The following is a 15783-nucleotide window of genomic DNA, read 5'->3' on the forward strand; positions in this document are numbered from 1 at the left end:
ACCCTTCTCTCTCTTGACATAACTCTACAATAATACATTCCAACTATGGAATCCATATTAGGAAGTCCCTTATTTTTCAGACGAGGGAGAACTTCCTGATATATGCGGTCGAAAGGAATAGGCAAAGTTCGACTGGTTTGTTCTGGTCAATATTATTATTGTATTTTTTATTTAACTAGGCAAGTCAGTTAAGAACAAATTCTTATCTACAATGACGGCCTACCCCGGACGATGCTGGGCCAATTGTGCGCCGCCCAAAGAGCCTCCCAATCACGGCCGGATGTGAAACAGCCTGGATTCGAACCAGGGACTATAGTGAGATGTAGTGCCTTAGACCGCTGCGCCACTCAGGAGCCCCGTTATATTTTAATCTTTCAAAAGATCTGATTGGTCAAAAGACCAAATTAGCACAAAAATATTTGAATTGGGCTGCCGGTGTAAACGCAAGAATAACTGCTCCATGGTCTTTTTGCCAGACCAAGTGAAGACAACTAATCAATGATTGAACAGCACCACCCAGTGGATGTATGAGGTAGCACAAATAATCATTATAAAATACACAAGACCATGATGTGTTTGTGTGTAACAACGACAGTTTTACACGTTTATTTGGGTTCCCAGTACACACATTAAGGATTTGTTCAATAGTGTCCGCTTTAGGACCTCCTAATACACTGTTATGGCAGAATAGAATGTGTGGTCTGAGGGTGTAACAAGTCAACCGACTAGCTAGTTATAACTCAGAACTGCAGTCCTATATACAATCACCTCTAGAGATATTTTCATAGGATGGCGGTTGGTTAATTAGACATTTATCAATATTGAAGAATAGCGACTTGTTGACGACTTGTTACAATCACAAGGCTTTTTGTAAATATGCCGAGATCTTTTTAAATGCACTTCACAGCAGATATAACGTAAACTTCTTTTATAGCTCTAGAATAATCTGCTGTATGTTTTAGAGGCACAGCCTTTGGCATCCACTTAGTTGGACAGTAGACAGCATATGGCCCAGTCCCCAATCGACCCCTAGACCCTAAGCACTTGAGATCCCACAAGCGCATAAGGGTGTCTCTCTCAAAACGGCACACTATTCCCGATGTAGTACACTACTTTTGACCAGGACCCAGTGTTTTTCCCAGCTGGGAACTTTGCAGGCCCTGGTCAAAAAGGAGTGCCCTACATAGGGAATAGGGTGCCATTTTGGACACAGACATAGGGTCTATGAGGTGTTGATCTGGGAAAGGGCCTTTGTATGTCCTCTGACTAGCCATGTGTGATGAGTTGGATTGCCATCATATACAATGTGTGTCCTGCCATTAGAAGACAAGCACACTGAAACAGCCTCTAGGGTAAGATAGATGCTGTACTTCTGCAGCCTTCAACAAAATTACAGAAGTTATACATCTCTACAGATACAGGTATTATGCCAAGAGGAAGATTTATTTCGTTCTTTATATCAAAAAAGTTTCAAGACCTGAGTATTTCAAGGAATAAGTTTGTTTCTTAACGTACAAAAACGTACACGCGTTTACGTGGACACTGAACCGCCACCAGGCTGCTATCTTTCCTTATGTGATTGAAACATGCACATCATTAATAACAAATAAAAAGACAGACTTCTCTTTCTCTCCTTAAAAGAACAGAATTAAAATCTGGAATTTTGTCAATCACAGAACCAGTGAACGTGGCTCCCAGGGTGTTTAGCAAGCAGACAAGTAGCATTACAGCACTGTGTATATATCATCTTGTGGACATTTCTGAAGATCCTTAAAGCATCAGTAATTATTACCGTGTGTAGACAGGACTGACTGACTGGGTGATGAAGTTACTTTCACATAACTTCAAAGTTATAAAATCATTTTTTACTTGTTTTTAAAATCATAAAAACCTTTTTTTCCCCCAGAATTATTTTATCTCTATCCAACAACTCCTGCCTAGCCTACTATCCAGGTCTGTTTGTCCAGTCTTGCCAACTCAAATGTCAAGCCAAACATGTTTGGACAGAGTTGTCAAGAGAACCAAACAGCCTGCACCCAGGCTAAACAACTAACTCTGAATTTACAGGTTCATTCCCTGGGCACTTAACAGAGAGTCCAGCATGTCAAAAGTGTCTTTGTAGTCGGTGTGTTGGCCGTTAGACCCCAGCACTCCATTTGACCCCTCCGGGCCACCGTGGTGTCTCTCCAAAGTCCTCGGACCACCACCACCGTCCGAAGAGTAGTGGGAGGAGCCTCCGGCACCTTTGGAACTCCTGCTGCTCTTAGCAGAGTGGTGGTGGTTGTTGTGACTACTGACGTCAGGGTTGGCCCGTTTCCTAGAGGAGGAACTGGAGCCCCCCAGGTCGCTACCATGGCCCCCGAGGACTCTGAGTGCCAGGGCGGGGTCGATGGCCCCTCGGCCGTTCCCGCTGAGGGAATAAGGGTGCGAGTGGCCGTGCTTGGGGTGTCTGCTGGGGCCAGAGTGGTCTTTGTACTTCTCTTTGCCCTGCGGGACACCAACATGGCCGCCCTGGTCCCTCTCAGCTGATACTTTGATTCTCATCTTTAGCTCCTCGTTGCTGGCCGCAACGCCGTTCTCAACCGCCGAGGCCTGTGGTGGGAGACCTCGTGTCTTTTTAGAGCTGGCCTTGTCCCTCCTGCTGTCCCCGTGCTGGGGGACACCCTGCCCAGGCTGGGAGCGTCTTTTATGGGACTGGTGGTGAGGGAGGGCGGGGGACTGGTACATGTCCACACCGCTCTGCTCCTCTCGGACACCGTTCTGCAGGTCCGCTGCCTGTTTCTCTCTGTACTTATCCAGGGAGAGTTTCTGTGGGGGGCGGGTGAAGGGCGAGGGGTTATTGGGCAGGGCCTGTGGATGCTTGCCTGCACTGGCCGTTTTGTGTTCGTGTTTGCCTGATGGGTACTTTGAAGGGATGGCTTGAGGAAGAAAGGCGAGGCCCTGGTCCAGCCCCAGCAGCTCAGCGTGGTCCCCAGCCAGGGCCTGGTAGGGAGGGAACGGGATAGACATGTCATCTAGCGAAGCCATCTCCCCAGAGTCTGACAGGGACGAAGAGAAGAATGAGTTGCTGCCGGCCACACCGCTGATGCCGTCCAATGAGGAGCTCCCTTGGAAGGAGCTGTCGCCCGTTTGGCTGTCCATCTTGGGCTTCTTGGCAGCTTGCGTGGCCTGGAATAGCGATGTGGTGAAATTCAGTAAAAAAAAAGGGCAACACCAAACAATTCCACCCCAAATGTCAGTCAATATTCAGACAACCAATCTGATGAAACAGTGAAGTAGTAGCTACTAGGGCTAAATGCTGAAACACTTACACCAGTTGTGAGAGCAGAACCTACCCTCCAGTTACGTATCCTTTTCAGCCTGCTGGGCGTCTTCTCCAGAATCTGCAGGAATTCATTGGTCAGCTCTACGTCAGACACAAAGACAACTATTAGAATCCTGAAGGAAGTGACGGGTCAGCTCTACGTCAGACACAAAGACAACTATTAGAACCCTGAAGGAAGTGACGGGTCAGCTCTACGTCAGACACAAAGACAACTATTAGAACCCTGAAGGAAGTGACGGGTCAGCTCTACGTCAGACACAAAGACAACTATTAGAACCCTGAAGGAGGTGACGGGTCAGCTCTACGTCAGACACAAAGACAACTATTAGAACCCTGAAGGAAGTGACGGGTCGGCTCTACGTCAGACACAAAGACAACTATTAGAACCCTGAAGGAAGTGACGGGTCGGCTCTACGTCAGACACAAAGACAACTATTAGAACCCTGAAGGAAGTGACGGGTCAGCTCTACGTCAGACACAAAGACAACTATTAGAACCCTGAAGGTTCGATCCCTGCGTCCGCCTTCATCACATTATATCCCCCTGCGTTTCTGGGCAGTCTGAATAAACAAGAAATACTAAACAGAGGGTGGAATTCCACTATAGAACCCCGAAGGTCTTGGGTTCAACACCTTCAATCAAGTGTTCCCAATTTCAACCTTCCTGGCTTATATCCCCCTACGAGGGTGGAATTCCACGGTCCTTAAAATAAGAAGAGTAAAATGTTTCTGACCGTCCAGCAGTGTGAGCGTGACGGTGCGGTCCAGATACTCCCACCAGTGTTTCCCGTCAGTGGAGACCGGGATCTCCCAGTTGGACCATTTACAGGCCAGGTGGATACAGACGCAGGCGATGACTGTGGGCTTGTGCTGCAGGCAGAACGTGGTGAGGTGGAGGCTGTCGGAGGGAAGACCACAGAGGAGACGCCCGTTAGCTACAGTTCTAGGGTTGGAAGACAGGACATTAGCACTAGTCCTGGGACATGGCTGAAGACCCTATGGAAGTGGTTTTCAAACCTTTCCCCGGGAACTCACAGACCTTTCACAATTTTGTTGCAGCCCTGAACTAGCGCACCGATTCACCTAATCAAGGACTTGACGACTAGTTGACAAGTGGATTCACCTAATCAAGGACTTGATGACTAGTTGACAAGTGGATTCACCTAATCAAGGACTTGACGATTAGTTGACAAGTTGAATCAGGTGTGCTAGTTTTGAAGGTCTGGGGGTCCCCAAGGAGAGGTTTGAACCTCTTCTCTATGGTGTCTAGACTTGAGCCATGTCTCTGGTCTAATAAAGCTCAGAGTACAGCTGATCTGCATGCATACAGTACATATTATAATACTGCCTTCATATTCCAGACTGTTGAGAGTGAGTGGCAGAGGCACGTACCCCGGTGGTTTTCTATGATGGATGATCGTGGCTGTTTCTCTTACCATTTCATACAGAATCTTACCGTAGAAAACTGATACATTGAGGACAACCCTAGATGGTAAACGTGTTCTTTGAGAGTACTGAGCGTTTTTATTGGGATCAAGCTTGTTTCCTAAAGATAATTGATGTCCACCATCCACCTGCTTTGTTCCAGTCCAGCCTGTCAAGTTATGCCATCTCACTCATACCTTTGCCAACTTTCTTTTTAAATGTCCTTTTTCAAAATGGTTCAATAGTCTTGCATTGCAAAAATCTGGGCAATACATTAATTATGGAAGTATCCTTTTGACTTGGTAAATAAAAAAACATTTTTTGCCCTCTGTCCAGACATTGTATATTGCTGTTGATAGGATAGCAAAATTATTAATCTAAGTCAGGGCAAGTAACAGTTACTAAAATAAAATGTAGGAAAATAATGAATCTATAATGAACTGTAATGTTTAGATTCTACTAAGGTAAAGAAGAGGATACCTATAGCATACAAGTCATTCATATATTAGAGAGAATTATGGATGATCATTTTACTACTGGAGTATTAGGTGTGTCAATTATTACTAAGAATTAGCTTTTTACCCTTATATACACTGCTCAAAAAAATAAAGGGAACACTTAAACAACACAATGTAACTCCAAGTCAATCACACTTCTGTGAAATCAAACTGTCCACTTAGGAAGCAACACTGATTGACAAATTTCACATGCTGTTGTGCAAATGGAATAGACAACAGGTGGAAATTATAGGCAATTAGCAAGACACCACCAATAAAGGAGTGGTTCTGCAGGTGGTGACCACAGACCACTTCTCAGTTCCTATGCTTCCTGGCTGATGTTTTGGTCACTTTTGAATGCTGGCGATGCTCTCACTCTAGTGGTAGCATGAGACGGAGTCTACAACCCACACAAGTGGCTCAGGTAGTGCAGCTCATCCAGGATGGCACATCAATGCGAGCTGTGGCAAGAAGGTTTGCTGTGTCTGTCAGCGTAGTGTCCAGAGCATGGAGGCGCTACCAGGAGACAGGCCAGTACATCAGGAGACGTGGAGGAGGCCGTAGGAGGGCAACAACCCAGCAGCAGGACCGCTACCTCCGCCTTTGTGCAAGGAGGAGCAGGAGGAGCACTGCCAGAGCCCTGCAAAATGACCTCCAGCAGGCCACAAATGTGCATGTGTCTGCTCAAACGGTCAGAAACAGACTCCATGAGGGTGGTATGAGGGCCCGACGTCCACAGGTGGGGGTTGTGCTTACAGCCCAACACCGTGCAGGACGTTTGGCATTTGCCAGAGAACACCAAGATTGGCAAATTCGCCACTGGCGCCCTGTGCTCTTCACAGATGAAAGCAGGTTCACACTGAGCACATGTGACAGACGTGACAGAGTCTGGAGACGCCGTGGAGAACGTTCTGCTGCCTGCAACATCCTCCAGCATGACCGGTTTGGCGGTGGGTCAGTCATGGTGTGGGGTGGCATTTCTTTGGGGGGCCGCACAGCCCTCCATGTGCTCGCCAGAGGTAGCCTGACTGCCATTAGGTACCGAGATGAGATCCTCAGACCCCTTGTGAGACCATATGCTGGTGCGGTTGGCCCTGGGTTCCTCCTAATACAAGACAATGTTAGACCTCATGTGGCTGGAGTGTGTCAGCAGTTCCTGCAAGAGGAAGGCATTGATGCTATGGACTGGCCCGCCCGTTCACCAGACCTGAATCCAATTGAGCACATCTGGGACATCATGTCTCGCTCCATCCACCAAAGCCACGTTGCACCACAGACTGTCCAGGAGTTGGCGGATGCTTTAGTCAAGGTCTGGGAGGAGATCCCTCAGGAGACCATCCGCCACCTCATCAGGAGCATGCCCAGGCATTGTAGGGAGGTCATACAAGCACGTGGAGGCCACACACACTACTGAGCCTCATTTTGACTTGTTTTAAGGACATTACATCAAAGTTGGATCAGCCTGTAGTGTGGTTTTCCACTTTAATTTTGACTCCAAATCCAGACCTCCATGGGTTGATACATTTGATTTCCATTGATACTTTGTGTGATTTTGTTGTCAGCACATTCAACTATGTAAAGACAAAAGTATTTAAGAATAATATTTCATGCATTCAGATCTAGGATGTGTTATTTTAGTGTTCCCTTTATTTTTTTGAGCAGTGTATATTAGCTTCTATTTGTCAAACATAAATCAAAAAAAAATAAAACTTTATTAATACTTACCGGGACAGATGCTATAGTTTACATCTTTTCACTGATCTTTAGTGGCAAGCTATATTCAGGCTACCAATTGTGTTTTAGGAAGGAGGAGACATATGCACTCTGTAGCAACCAAACGGTCAGTGAGGACAGTCTACAGCACCACCAACACGTTCACATTGTGCATTCAACCCCTATGTGCCAACACTGAGCCCTTGTACAATACACCGCACTGCTGCAGCCTGGCTGGCTGGTACCGCCCCTAGGGGTTTCCCAGAAACCTGCCTGGCGCAAAGAGGGCGTTGGACACAGGAAGGGGGACCTGCCAGTACAGGAAGCTATAGTGTGCCATCACAGTGCAACATAGTGGGGGGCGGGGTCAGGATAACAACCTGTTGGTAGCCATGAAATAGGAAGTCTGTGCCAAATCCTTGCTTGCTGTAATAGAAGGAAGAGAGGGGTCAAAGGTTAGCTCGGAGTCTCAGACAAGCACTGGAATGAAATAAAATGAAAACATTATTAGAACTGGTTACTACATACAGCAGAGGTTTAATAAAAGTATAAGTGTCTGTGTTGAGGTGTGTGTCAAAGATGAGAGAAGGTGATAAGATGGAAAGACACAGGAAGAAGGCTGTACCTCGCACTAGCTGGGAACATCTCACAACATCAGTGTGAGGATGTTCAATTGTTATTTCAAAACCTGAAAACAATGTAATGGAACATGATTAGACATTCCAAAGCCCACTGGCCATCCAGATGCAAATGAACCAAAAAGTACCACGACTACGTCCCAAATGGCACCCCATTCCCTTTATAGTGCACTACTTTAGACCAGGGCCCACTGGGGTAGTGCACTACTTTAGACCAGGGCCCACTGGGGTAGTGCACTACTTTAGACCAGGGCCCACTGGGGTAGTGCACTACTTTAGACCAGGGCCCACTGGGGTAGTGCACTACTTTAGACCAGGGCCCACTGGGGTAGTGCACTACTTTAGACCAGGGCCCACTGGGGTAGTGCACTACTTTAGACCAGGGCCCACTGGGGTAGTGCACTACTTTAGACCAGGGCCCACTGGGGTAGTGCACTACTTTAGACCAGGGCCCACTGGGGTAGTGCACTATTTTAGACCAGGGCCCACTGGGGTAGTGCACTATTTTAGACCAGGGCCCACTGGGGTAGTGCCCTTGTACAATAAAAGCATGTTACTGTGTGTAAAGCATAGGGTGCCCTTTGGGATGCAGCCCATGAAGTTTCCATGTATCATCCATCTATAGACAGATCCTTACCTAGCGTCTGCAGTACTATCGTTTCTAGTATCACCAGCTCCTGAGCTTGCTGATGGTATGCCTAAAGTTCAACAGATTTCATATTTGTAATGTGTCTCTCTCTCAATATCACCATGACAAGAGATCCACATCACAACACCCAGGTACAGAGGCCTCACTTACATTGCTCTTGGTGTCTAGTGGGGCATCCTGGGGGTTGACGCAGGCATGGGCCACTTTGATGACATGTTCAAGCTTCCTAGGTTGTTCCTCCACCTTCGCAGCCAGGAACAAGGTTGTTTGGGAGATGATCTGTAGAAATAAAGACATTAAGGTTGGGCGGTATCCAGGTTGTCATACCGTCCTTCACTCATCCCAGGATTTACGCTATTACAGGCTTAGTGCACGCCAAAAAACGGGGTGAAAATGCCTATTGGAAGTCTATTACCAGAATGCTAACATAATGAGCACAAGTAATAGTGAGGCTGCTAGCTAAATATGCTATCGAGCACAATTTTTTTTTTCCAAAAACAGGCAGTCCAGCTCATAAAGTTAGACATATACAGGAAGGAGCTACAGCGGGGCGGCAGGTAGCCTAGTGATTAGAGCGTTGGACTAGTAACCAAAAGGTTGCGGTTAGAGCGTTGGACTATAACCGAAAGGTTGGAAGATCGAATCCCCGAGCTGACAAGGTAAAAATCTGTCGTTCTGCCCCTGAACAAGGCAGTTAACCCACTGTTCCTAGGCCGTCATTGAAAATAAGAATTTGTTCTTAACTGACTTGCCTAGTTAAATAAAAGGTATAAAAAAGTCATTTTTGGTGAGTTTGTACATTTACAAGGGAATGTGAATTAGAGACATTGTGCAAATGAACAATACTGGTTGTGGAGCAGTATGTGTCCACGCTATGTATGTGTGGAGTCTGGAGTCGCTAGGCCAACGGGCCTGCCTGCTCTGAGAAGATAGGGGAGAAGCAGACGGGCCCAGAACGGAGAGGAAAAACGCAAGGATTTGTTTTTTTATTTCACCTTTATTTAACCAGGTAGGCTAGTTGAGAACAAGTTCTCATTTACAACTGCGACCTGGCCAAGATAAAGCAAAGCAGTTCGACACATACAACAACAGAGTTACACATGGAATAAACAAAACATACAGTGAATAATACAGTAGAAAAAGTCTATATACAGTGTGTGCAAATGAGGTAAGATAAGGGAGGTAAGGCAAAGAATAGGCCATGGTGGCGAAGTAATTACAATATAGCAATTAAACACTGGAATGGTAGATGTGCAGAAGATGAATGTGCAAGTAGAGATACTGTGGTGCAAAGGAGCAAGATAAATAAATAAATACAGAATGGGGATGAGGTAGTTGGATGGGCTATTTACAGATGGGCTATGTACATGTGCAGTGATCTGTGAGCTGCTCTGACAGCTGGTGCTTAAAGATAGTGAGGGAGATATGACCCTCCAGCTTCAGTGATTTTCGAAGTTCGTTCCAGTCATTGGCAGCAGAGAACTGGAAGGAAAGGCGGCCAAAGGACGAATTGGCTTTGGGGGTGACCAGTGAGATATACCTGCTGGAGCGCGTGCTACGGGTGGTTGCTGCTAAGGTGACCAGTGAGCTGAGATAAGGCTGAGCTTTACCTAACAGAGACTTGTAGACGACCTGGAGCCAGTGGGTTTGGCGACGAGTATGAAGCGAGGGCCAGTCAACAAGAGCGTACAGGTCACAGTGGTGGGTAGTATATGGGGCTTTGGTGACAAAACGGATGGCACTGTGATGGCAACTCTACTCAACAAATTGGATGCAGTCTTGGAGGCTATTTTATAAATGACATCGCCGAAGTCGAGGATCGGTAGGATGGTCAGTTTTACGAGGGTGTTTAGCAGCATGAGTGAAGGATGCTTTGTTGCGAAATAGGAAGCCGATTCTAGATTTAATTTTGGATTGGAGATGCTTAATGCGAGTCTGGAAGGAGAGTTTACAGTCTAACCAGACACCTAAGTATTTGTAGTTGTCCACATATTCTAAGTCAGAACCGTCCAGAGTAGTGATGCTGGACGGGCGGGCAGGTGCAGGCAGTGATCGGTTGAAGAGCATGCATTTAGTTTTACTTGCATTTAAAGAGCAGTTGGAGGCCACGGAAGGAGAGTTGTATGGCATTGAAGCTTGTCTGGAGGTTAGTTAACAGTGTCCAAAGAAGGGCCAGAAGTATACAGAATGGTGTCGTCTGCGTAGAGGTGGATCCGAAAATCACCAGCAGCAAGAGCGACATCATTGATGTATACAGAGAAGAGAGTCGGCCCGAGAATTTAACCCTGTGGCACCCCCATAGAGACTACCAGAGGTCCGGACCACAGGCCCTCCGATCAAGCTGCAGTGGCAGCTGTACAGATAACTCATCCAAAGGCTTTGACACCTCATATGACACTACGACATTGCTCGTCCTAATATTTATATATTTCTTAATTCCATAATTTTACATGTGTGTATTGTTGTGAATTGTTAGATACTACTGCACTGTTGGAGCTAGGAACACAAGTATTTCCCTACACCTGCAATAACATCTGCTAAACATGTGACCAATAAAATGTGATTTGATTGATGAGAATTCACACATTATCAGCAGACAGCGCTCTTACTGATGTGTAGTTACTTTTCTCTAAGCAGCCAGCCTACTTCTCTCTGGTAAAACGCCAGTTTAACTGGCTACATTCTTTCTATGATAAACAGAAATATGATGGCCATGCATCGTTTTCACCAAAAAAATACATTGCTTTTTAAAATTGTAAGTTCATTTAGCCTACTTGTGTGGCTGCCAGCCAAATAGCATTGCAATTCTGTCGTCATCAGATGAAAATTATGCTTATTTTCTGCCGAATGTGTTCTGCCAAATTTTCTGTGAAGAAAAACTATAGTTGCACATCCCCGATCACTCCATTGAGGCAAAACACACTTAACTTTCAATATAAAACACGACCTCTGTCTATACACAGTTGGATTCACCTGCTCCCACTTTTGCTATTTACAAACATGTGACTGGCTCAACTGTTCTGGGCCAACTATGGTAGGCTCAGCTGGTAAAACATGGGGCTTGCAACGCCAGGGTTGTGGATTCGATTCTCACAGGGGACCAGTACGAAAACGTATGCGCTTACTACTACTGTAAGTCGCTCTGAAAAAGAGCATCTGCTAAATCACTAAAATGTACAAGTTGACTGCAGGTATTTACTTAAAAAGTAGCTACAAATATTAAAACGTATAGAAAAACTTATATTAAATAGTTAGAGCACTGAACTGGCTATTTCCAAATAACCCGGTATACAGCCCAAGACTACAAGAACATCCCTCAGATCTCCCTTGTAGATAGAAGTTAGCCTTGTCCCAGATCTGTTTGTGTTGCAAGTCATTGTCACACCAAGCACAATGACTATAGGAGTTGGCAAGACAGCACAACGAGATATAGGAAGAGGCTAGATTGAGAGTTAGAGAATGAAAATACAAAAACAATCTATGTTACAATTGAGATGGTGATTACTTACATTCCTATGAAACTTAGTGAAAGAGTGAATCATATAAAATCTATGCATGTAAACGATTGCAGTGTTGATGATGAGTTGAGAGCTGAATACAAGGGTTAAGGAATTCCAAGTGATATGCGGAAACAACAGGAATACTGCAATCAATGCATAAACTATTCTAACATCATAGCTGGCTGATGTCATTTACCGGTAGTTGGGTGACAATCCACCTAGCTTTGTTCCCATCTCAGCTAGTTAGCTCAGGTTCACTAACGTTACTCCAATAATGAGACACAGCTGACCAAGATGTCACAACTAACTACCTCGTGAGATAACATAACAAACCATATTATATATGTTCATAAAAATAATTAACTAATAGTTATTCGTACATCCAGCCGGCGGAGTAGACGATAACAGAGCTGCTAAGGCGAACGTCTAGCAGGCCAAAATAACAGCTACCGTTAGCTGATCACATAACAGAACGAGGTTAGCATGGTGCGTTAGCTATCAAGTTAGCTGAAGAACTAGCTAGCGTAACAACCTCAAAGGTTAGGGTTACTGCGTTAGGTATCCTATTTTGTAATCCAAACAAGACATAACGTTAGTCGAAGTAAAACATTCAACTTGTATTTTAAATGGACACATTTAGCTGTATTTCAGTTACTTGCAAAGAAAGCTAGTTGGCTACTAGGTACCAAGCTAACAAACGGCACAACCATTTTGGGTAGCTAGTTAGCCTAGCTGCCACATAGCGGGCTGAAAGCCTCATTTTCAGAAAGGATACACGTTGAGTCTCTGGCCCATATCCTGAATTAGGTTGGCGGCTTGCTGTCGGTAAGAAAGTTCCCTATCAGATTCGACTCCACTGCGGCGGGACGGCGTTGTTTCTAGTTGCTCCCGGGAAAAGAGCCATTTCGAAGAAGGTCCCCGGTGCACCGCCATTGCGCTCCAACAACTAGCCCCTGGTGGCTCGAGGGGGTAGGGAGCGTAGGAAATAAAACGCGCATGCGCTTTGGCTACTCCCCTAGGACTAGTAAACCAATTTCTCAGCAAATTAGCACTATTTTAACTTTCAATACAGCAAAAAAAATCTCTCACAAATTGTGGAAAATCATGGATATGATGATAGGTCCATTCTGTCCAAACTTGCAGGCTCAAACTCGTGTAAAGAAAAAAGAAGACACCCAGTATCCCATAGTTCCCCGCGCGTGTAGATTATATTGCGGCTCCACTTTTAGATATCTACGGTCGAAAACACACCCAATCATTACACACGCACCCTTTGCCAACATGAAGGCGGATAGGGGAGCCCCTGCCATTGAAATACAAGAATACAACTTGTAATTTCAAAAGGTAGCGAATCCCATTGCCTACGAAAATAGATGCGACACCGAATTAATATTTTGGGTGAGGCAACATTTTTACTGCAATGTGCAATAGCTTTCCAGGATCTTTGAATTTGGGGATGGCTTATACAGGCCTCGGGCCCAGAGAGCATAGCTAGCTTATGCTAATACGTTATCATAAATATCCAAAGTTCCCTTTTCATTCGCTATTAACTAGCTAGCTACCAAACTGAATTTTCAGATACGATCTCTGGCAAAAATATGCATAAGTGATTAGTTAACTAATGTGTTAGTAACTAGTCAGCATCAATATGCTAATGTTAACTCATCATTGGGGCTTGATTGGTAGCGCTAACGTTGATGTTGGGGTGTATTTATTAAGCCGATTCTGTTGCAAAACTTCTTAAACGGAAGCAAACGGAACGAAACGGGAAGGGAGCAAACTGAATTTGTACAATTAAAAACTATTTTTATTTGCAAAATGGAACGTTTTGCAACTGTTTGGATAATTACACCCCAGATCAGTGTGTAAAAATATTCACAAAATCCCCAATAGATTAAAATGGAAATGTCAACCAGGCTACTGATTTTTGTTGTTTGACAAACCAACGTTGAAATGTTTTGTTGTTTACAGTAAAGTGCATATTCAGATTGCTGTATGTACCAATGCAGGTTTATAATATATTATTCTACCATTGCAGCCCTGCAGAATGTCCAAGATAAGGCGGAGGGTAACAGTGGAGAATTCTAAAACCATATCTGACAGCAGCAGTAGCCAGACCACCACCACCCCGTCTCGCCGGCCCAGCGTGTTTGAAAGACTTGGCCCCAGCACTGGTAGTAATGCTGTCGAGGTGTGTACCTCTACACCTGCATCTAACCCACTGACAGATACAACACATGCATGTCCAGAGAAGGTAGAGAAAGAACATCTTTGAATTTTTGGATTCATCAGAGCAAAACCCTATTTCTGCTTCATGAAATGACACTTTCTTGCTTTCTTCCTTTCAGACTAATTGTAGAAATTGGTTGAAGACTGGGAATTGCAGTTACGGCAATACTTGTCGCTACACACATGGAACTCAGCCACGAGGCAAAGGATTTAGTGGATCTTTTAGCAGGTTAGATGGCCTTGGAGAATTGCCTGTGACCCGTGTATGCAGGCAACTGAAAAATAGATATTTTATGCAAGTGGGCAACACAGTCAGACGGTCCCAATATTCTCCCATGGCTGTTTCTTATTGTATTTGATAAGCCAGTTGTCTTATGCTGAACCAATGCCTGAGATTACCATATGTTTGTGTGTAAACAGGTCAGCGGAGAGACCAACTGGCGATCTGCGAGAGAGGATGAAGAATAAGAGGCAGGATGTTGAATCAGATGCTACAAAGAGAGAGCCAGAGGAGCCTACGTCCCCCACAGCCAGAGTGAGTTACTCTCCACACACACCTCGCTTTCAGGTCCTGTTTTCTCTTGTTCTTTAGGACATAGTGAACAACCATTTTACTAGTTAGATATTAGACCAACATGTATGGGAGTCTTCCATGTAAACCTGTCTGTGTTCTGCAGCAGCGAGACTCGTCCCGAGGCCGCCACAGGGAGAAGGAAGATATAAAAATCACTAAAGAGAGAACCCCTGCCAGCGAAGAAGAGACCACCGAGTGGGAAGCCAACCGCGAAGGTGAGGTTTGAAAGTAGGGCCGTGTTCAATAGGCACGACGAAAATAAAGAAAACACGTGCCCTTATTAACATATGAAAGTAGAACTAATGAATGTCGAACCGTTTTTCACTCTATTGGGAAACTTGTTTGTATTGCATATTCTAACCTTAAGTAATGTGCTGTTGTATTTGACTTTTAGACTCGGATAACGGCGACTACGACTACGAGTTATCCCTAGAGATGAAGAGACAGAAGATCCAGCGGGAGCTCATGAAGTTGGAGCAGGAGAATATGGAGAAAAGAGAGGAGATTGTTATCAAGAAAGAGGTACCAGTATGCATGTACCGACTGTAGCTATATCTACTATAGTTCATAGAGCCCTGCATGAATTAAGACTGAGGGGGATCTGTTTTATAACCTTATACACTTACAATCTCTCACTAGGAGCCGACCACCAAAACGAGGACCACTATCATATCCAAGGTAAGAAGAGATACCTACCTAACCTTATTGTCATTCAGGAGCCATTCATATCAACACTCATATCTGGTTTAGACTTCTCTCCTTTCAGTGTCCATGCTAACCAGTTCTGCCTTTATTCCGCGTTGTAATTCCAGACATCCCCGGAGCGTTCCAGCTCTAAAGGATCCCCCTCCTCCAGGAAGTCCAGTGGATCTCCCAAACACACTAAAGGACCTAAAGCTTCCGGTTCCAGGAAGAAGGAGAAGAAGACCTCTGTGTCGTCCTCTGCGTCCGCTACGGCCAGATCTTCCAAGGGGGGCCACGGGAAGAAGAAAGGTCCCCGCACCCCCAGCCCCCCTCCTCCGGTGCTTCCGCTGGGGAACCCTGTCGTGGCAGCCGGGGGGAAGAAACACAAGGGGAAGCACAAGAACAAGGAGAAGTGTGAGGAGAAGCCGCCCAAGGAGGGAAAGGAGAGAGGGAGAGATGCGGAGAAACACAAGGAGAAGAAGGAGAAACGCAGGTAAAGAGGTTCACTGCCATGTTGTCCAGCTCCGCTCCAAGCTGTAGAGGGATCTAG

The 15783-nt window shown here is 45.4% G+C and overlaps 2 protein-coding genes across 10 annotated transcripts in view; one reads left to right on the top strand and one right to left on the bottom strand.

Moving 5' to 3' along the window:
- Positions 1-571: 571 nt before the first annotated feature.
- LOC139532742 (cyclin-T2-like) lies at positions 572-12912 on the bottom strand. 5 transcript variants are annotated; one of them, XM_071330730.1, is made up of 9 exons: positions 12522-12912; positions 11756-11837; positions 8397-8525; positions 8235-8295; positions 7585-7647; positions 7340-7385; positions 4059-4222; positions 3336-3406; positions 572-3168 (listed from the first exon to the last, which is right to left on the bottom strand). In XM_071330730.1, the coding sequence occupies exons 1-9, from the start codon at positions 12677-12679 to the stop codon at positions 2062-2064; spliced, it is 1881 nt and encodes a 626-aa protein (XP_071186831.1). In that variant the 5' UTR covers positions 12680-12912; the 3' UTR covers positions 572-2061. The 5 variants fall into 5 exon arrangements, with proteins under 5 accessions (XP_071186831.1, XP_071186830.1, XP_071186832.1 ...); XM_071330729.1 differs by having other exon boundaries at positions 3312-3406; XM_071330731.1 differs by lacking the exon at positions 8235-8295 and having other exon boundaries at positions 3312-3406; positions 12522-12681.
- Positions 12913-12981: 69 nt separating this feature from the next.
- LOC139532741 (zinc finger CCCH domain-containing protein 13-like) overlaps positions 12982-15783 on the top strand; it is a 33022-nt gene continuing 30220 nt past the window's right edge. For 3 of the 5 annotated variants that reach the window (XM_071330724.1, XM_071330727.1, XM_071330725.1), the window contains exons 1-8: positions 13003-13144; positions 13785-14000; positions 14095-14204; positions 14396-14510; positions 14653-14764; positions 14944-15071; positions 15189-15227; positions 15362-15726. In XM_071330724.1, coding sequence (XP_071186825.1) covers positions 13794-14000; positions 14095-14204; positions 14396-14510; positions 14653-14764; positions 14944-15071; positions 15189-15227; positions 15362-15726 — 1076 coding nt within the window. In that variant the 5' untranslated portion in view covers positions 13003-13144; positions 13785-13793. Of the gene's footprint in view, positions 13145-13784; positions 14001-14094; positions 14205-14395; positions 14511-14652; positions 14765-14943; positions 15072-15188; positions 15228-15361; positions 15727-15783 lie in introns of all 5 variants that reach the window. The other 2 variants (XM_071330726.1, XM_071330728.1) reach the window with 1 other exon arrangement.

This window comes from Salvelinus alpinus, chromosome 10 (genome assembly GCF_045679555.1).
Source record: "Salvelinus alpinus chromosome 10, SLU_Salpinus.1, whole genome shotgun sequence".
NCBI lineage: Eukaryota > Metazoa > Chordata > Actinopteri > Salmoniformes > Salmonidae > Salvelinus > Salvelinus alpinus.

What these genes read in the sequence shown, in the direction of transcription:
- LOC139532742 (XM_071330729.1), bottom strand. Translation starts at nt 12,679, where the DNA reads ATGGCGGTGCACCGGGGACCTTCTTCGAAATGGCTCTTTTCCCGGGAG. An exon ending in ATGTTCCCAGCTAGTGCGAG is followed by an intron (nt 7,386 to 7,584) that starts GTACAGCCTTCT and finishes CTTCTATTACAG; the next exon opens with CAAGCAAGGATTTGGCACAG. An exon ending in GTTCTGCTCTCACAACTGGT is followed by an intron (nt 3,169 to 3,311) that starts GTAAGTGTTTCA and finishes TCGCTATTCCAG; the next exon opens with GCCACGCAAGCTGCCAAGAA.